Source organism: Crocuta crocuta, unplaced genomic scaffold (genome assembly GCF_008692635.1).
Source record: "Crocuta crocuta isolate KB4526 unplaced genomic scaffold, BGI_CrCroc_1.0 scaffold944, whole genome shotgun sequence".
In the NCBI taxonomy this organism is placed as follows: Eukaryota; Metazoa; Chordata; class Mammalia; order Carnivora; family Hyaenidae; genus Crocuta; species Crocuta crocuta.
The window spans coordinates 752,100-757,522 of NW_027528243.1; the positions used below are offsets into that span (position 1 = coordinate 752,100).

Here is a 5,423-nt window from a genome sequence, read left to right on the forward strand (position 1 = left end):
ATTATCTTGTTTATTTATTTATTTAAAAATTATTTATATGGAGAGAGAGAGAGAGAGCATAGAGGAGGGGCAGAGAGAGAGAGAGGGAGAGAAAATCCCAAGCAGGCCCACCCTGTCAGCCTGGAGCCCGACTCGGGGCGCAGACTCACCAACGAGATCATGACCTGAGCCGAAGTTGGACGCTTAACCGACTGAGTCATCCAAGTGCCCCTAAAATTTTTAACGCTAAAAATTCATTAGNATTATTTCATCAGTAGCCAATTTCAGCATTTTATATGAGGATGTTTATGCCAGTTTCATTTGAATCCTTTGAAAGCCTGTTTTCGGTTGGGCCCACTTGAGCGTTTGGGGAATCCTTTCACTAATTTCTCAAGTGGCACAATTTTTTGTTGTTTGTTGTTTCTGGAAATCAGCAGCCAACGTGTAGTATGCAATGTGATTGCTTCTGTCATTTCCTGTTTGATTTTTTTTTTTGTTTTAACGTTCTTCTAGGTTTATAAACCAATCCATTTTTCTTCAGAGAGAGAGAGAAAGAGAGATAGCACGAGCGTTGGAGAGGTGCAGAGAGAGAGAGGGAGAGAGAGAATCTTAAGCAAGCTCCAGGCTCAGCACAGAGCCTGACACAGGGCTCGATCCCACAACCCTGGGATCATGACCTGAACAGAAATCAAGAGTCGGACACTCAACTGACTGAACCCCAACCAATCTATTTTTTAAAATCTTTCCTTTACAAATTCATAGCTATGGTTGGTCGCTAGGAAATTGGAGGAGCTTATCTACAGGACATTATAGTAAATCCCCCGTGACATCTTCACTCATGTTCTGCTTTAAATGGCTTTCCTCTTTTCATGAAATCTGTAATAGCTGTGAAAACCATCCATTCACTGCAAATTGCTGCAAATCGTGAGTCAGTAGGAGAAATGAGGCTGAGTGAAATAGCTTGTTTTCAGAAGGCCACATTACGGTAGCGAAAGATTTGCCATCTGATTACTTCATATACCTTACTAACCTTAACCCAGAGGCTCCCAGCAGGGACGTGGGGAGTGATTTTGCTCTCTCAGGGGGACATTTGGCCATGTTTGGAGACGCTTTCAGTTGTCACAACTAGGAGAAAGGTGTGCTACTGACATCTAGTGGGTAGAGGCCAGGGATGCCGTTGAACATCCAGCAGTACACCGGAAGAGCCCCCCCCAACAAAGAATTTTCCAGCCCCAAATGTCAGTAGTGTCAAGCTTGAGAAACCCCACCTTAAACTACTAACACTTTACCAAAGTTGTAGGCTGGAGGGGAACACCCTAAGTGTTTATTTAGATCAGCATCATCCAATAGAAGTTCCTGTGGTGATGGAAATTTCTGTGGTGTTCTCTGTCTATTCTGTCTGGTGATGAGAACCACTAGGGCTAGTGTGACTGAGGAACTGAGTTTTGATTTCATTTCATTTATATTTTAAAATGTTTATTTATTTTTGACAGAGAGAGAGAGAGAGAGAGAGAGAGAGACAAGGNGCCCGATGCGGGGCTTGAACCCACGAACCGCGAGATCATGACCTGAGCCACCCAGGCGCCCCTTATTTTATTTCACTTAAATGAACCTGAAGTTAAATAGCCACATGTGCCGAGTGACTTCCATATTAGACTCAACTTGAGCAGCACTAGTTTAACGGAGCATGGATCCGGGACCAGACAGTCCTAGGCTTGAGTTCATGGACTACACCTTTCTAGCTTTATGGCCTTAAGTCATCCAAGCCTTCTGAGCCTCAGTTTCCTCATCTGTAAAATATGGGTAATAATGGGACCTACTCCTTGGCAGATTATGAATATGTAATGAAATAATGCAGGAGAAATAAAGCATGTAGCATGGTGCTAGCACAGTAAGCATTTGAAAGGTGTTAATTATTGCCAGAGATCTGTGATTGATATAATAATTGTTACCATGTAAATAGGGCTCCAGTAGGGCTTATAAACAAGACCTCCCCTGTGATGCTCTTGAATGGCCACCTCAGAGACAGAGGCCTAACTCTCGGCCCTCATGACATTACCACAGGCAGGCCTCTTTGGGCCTTGGTTTTCTCATCTGTAAAATGGGAATCATAAAAATGATCATTGCAGTAATGCTACTTCCCTGTCTGTGTCACAGAATTGCTGGGAAGGTCAAATGGCTATGGAAGTCGTCTTTTTTTTTTAAGTTTATTTATTTATTTATTTTGAGAGAGAGAGAGAACAGGGGAGGGGCAGAGAGAGGGAGAGGGAGAGAGAGAATCTCAAGCAGGCTCTGAGAGCTGATGTGGGGCTCGAACTCTCAAACTGTGAAATTATGACCTGAGCCGAAACCAACCAAGAGTCGGATGCTTAACCAACGGAGCCACCCAGGCGCCCCAGAAGTGGTTTGAATAGGACAAAGCCCTCTGTTAAGTGTGAGGTTTATGTTAGGAGTCTGCACACACAAGCGCTCTTGTTTAGACTCGGCACAAAATTCCTGCCTCAGTAGAATTGCCTTACATTCAAGATGAGAGTGCCTGACCTGGAGAGGTTGTGTTGGAGAGCAGCGTGCCATTAAGGCCATACACTCGGAGGCTCCGCCATCCAGCACGGTGTCTGCCCTGAGAGGCCCACACGCTGAAAATGATGGGCGCCATCTAGTGGATCTTTCCACTGGAGTCAGACGTGGGTTGAATCCTAACAATGGACTCATTAGCTGCATGGCGGTTCATGGGCAAGTGAATGCCTTAGCCTGCCTGAGCCTTACTTGTCTCATCTGTAAAATGGACCTAATGAGTCCTACCTCACAGAGTTGTCACAAGGATTCAATGAGGTAACCGATAGGCATGTGGGTTGAGTGAACACGAGTTCCCTTGCCACCTAGAGCACCTTTTAAGCAATTAATGAGTCACAATCCCATTTCTGCACTGCTCCTCTGGGATGGAAGAGGAAATGAAAGTTTAGGCTGACTGTTTAGTACTTTCTTAAAGGACTAAAGTCTATTTTTGAGAGAGAGAGAGAGAGAGAGCAGGGGAGGGGCAATCCAGCTGGCTTTGTGCTCATGCAGCCCTGGGCCTCAGCCCTCAGTGCACATGGTAATGTTACACAGCGGGCCACCAGGGAGGCTCCTGGAGAGAGTACGGATAACTGCAGGAAGTCTTAGCCCTTGCTTTTGGGACACCGATGAAGAACAGGGGACGTGGGTCATTCACACCGTGGGGGTGCTTACTATATGTTACGCCCATGCCCGGAACTTTCTTTGAGTTAGTTCACCAAGTCCCCTGTGAGAGCAGGACTCTTCTCTTTTTTGCACCATGTTTTGATCTCTTGTTAGCACATAGCAGGTGCTCAACAAACAGTTATTAAACGGATGAGTCCTCACAGGTAGCCCATGATGAAGGTAGTGCTCTTCAGCCCACTTAACAGAGAAGGACGTTCCAATTCTGAGTAGCTCAGTGACTTGCCCAAGATCATAAGCAAGCAATTGACAAGAGCCAGGATTCAAAGCCCAGTTTGTCCCCCTCCGTAGCCCAACCCTTTTGCAACGGCATTATGCTTCCTCTTCAGAAGGTCAAGGTGCAGATTTCTCTTTCCGCAACAATGGAATGTCTGCTCGGACATTACTGGGTCAGAGAATCATTTCACGGGTAAGGAAACTGAGGCACAGAGAAACGCTGACTTGTTCTGGGCCACACAGCTTGTGAAGATCTTCATTGTTTGAGGTTCTGTCCTCAAAAGACTCGGAGCCCGATAGGGAGAGGAGGAGTTTCATCTTTTGGGGCCAAGGCTAAATGGGAAAAAATGAACAAAGGGCTCCATATTGTTAAAGCAACTGACTTGAATTGTTTCTTTTGAAAGGAGAAACATAGAACGTTTTACTCAGCAAATTTGAACATTTGAAGCTGTATTCCTTGTTGCAAACACAAGATTATAACAATAGAGTTCGGTTATCTCCCATAGCGTATAAATGGGAATGGAAACGTGAAGGGACACAAAGGAGAGATACAGGCGTGGGAACATCTAGGTATGGATAAGGAAAGAGCAACAAATGGTAAGCACTGTATTTCAGAAAAGATTGTAACCGAAGATGTGACGAATGTTTGACTCTTCTGTGCCTGTGGCTCCAGAAGCCGATGGTCAAAGACCCAAGACCTTATTTTGTGCAAAAGCGGCCTGTGTTTGCTTCTTCTCACTTGGAGGAAACAGGAAGCTGTCTGGGGTGAAGCAGTTAGCTCTCTGATAGGGATGGATTCCTGATTTGAAAAGATTTAAAAAATTTTTTGGGGGGGGGCACCTGGGTGGCTCAGTCAGTTGAGCGTCTGACTCTTGGTTTCGGCTCAGGTCATGATCTCATGGCTTCATGGGTTTGAGCCCCGCATCGGGCTCTGGGCTGACAGTGCGGAGCCTGCTTGGGATTCTCTCTCCCTCTCTCTCTGCCCCTCCTCGACTCGCGCTGTCTCTGTCTCTCTCAAAATAAATAAATAGACTTCAAAAACTAAATAAATAAAAATAAATATTTTTCAAAGGCAGGAAATTATGAGTGGGCAGGTTTAAGTCAAATCTCCTGCAACCCTGTGCATTTTTTTTTGCAATTTTTAAAAATTGAAGTATAATTAACATACACTTTTATATTAGCTTCTGGTGATATAATGATATAGTGATTCGACAATTCTATACATTGCTCAGCGCTCATCGTGGTAAGTGTGCTCTCAATCCCTTTTATCTATTTCCCTACCCACTGCCCTTCTGGCAACCACCAGTTTGTTCTCTGTATTTAAGAGCCTGATTTTTGTTCGTCTCTTTTCTCTCTTTGTTTATTCTTTTGCTCTGTTCCTTAAATTCCACACATGAGTTGAGTCAAATCGTATGGTATTCGTCTTTCTCTGTCTGACTTCTTTCACTTAGCATAATGCCCTCTAGGTCCATCCATGCTACGGTAAATGGCAAGATTTCTTTTTTTATGGCTGAGTACTATTCCATTGTGTATATATGTACCACATCTTCTTTACCCATTCATCTATCAGTGGACGCTTGGAATGCTTCCCTACCTTGGGAATTTAGTATTGTAAATAATGCTGTCATAATCATAGGGGTGTGTATATCTTTTTGAGTTAGCGTTTTCATTTTCTTTGGGCAAATACCCAGTAGTGGAATTACTGGACCATAGAGTAGTTCTGTTTTTATTTTTTAAAGGAAACTCCATACTATTTTCCACAGCGTATGCATTTTTAAAATGGAAAAGATAGCTTAGGTTTCTAAACAGCCTGAAAGTAGCGGAGTTTTCTGAACATGCGGACAGCCTTTGGAAGGGGCCGCTCTGAAGGCTGGTCCTCTGTTGGTCAGCTCAAGCAGGGTTTATAGTGGGCCTCGGCAGAATCTGGTCTCTCTGGATGAACTGGGGGATTTTGATAGATTATCTCAATGAATCATAAAATCCTAGAATGC

General features: G+C 44.2%; 1 protein-coding gene across 1 annotated transcript in view; it reads right to left on the reverse strand.

The window, feature by feature from the left end:
- Nucleotides 1–2,635, reverse strand: part of PGRMC1 (progesterone receptor membrane component 1) — a 94,109-nt gene extending 91,474 nt beyond the window's left edge. The window contains exon 1 of the mRNA XM_077753068.1: nt 2,521–2,635. Within this exon, the coding sequence (XP_077609194.1) occupies nt 2,521–2,635 (115 nt within the window). The remainder of the gene's footprint in view (nt 1–2,520) is intronic.
- Nucleotides 2,636–5,423: the final 2,788 nt, after the last annotated feature.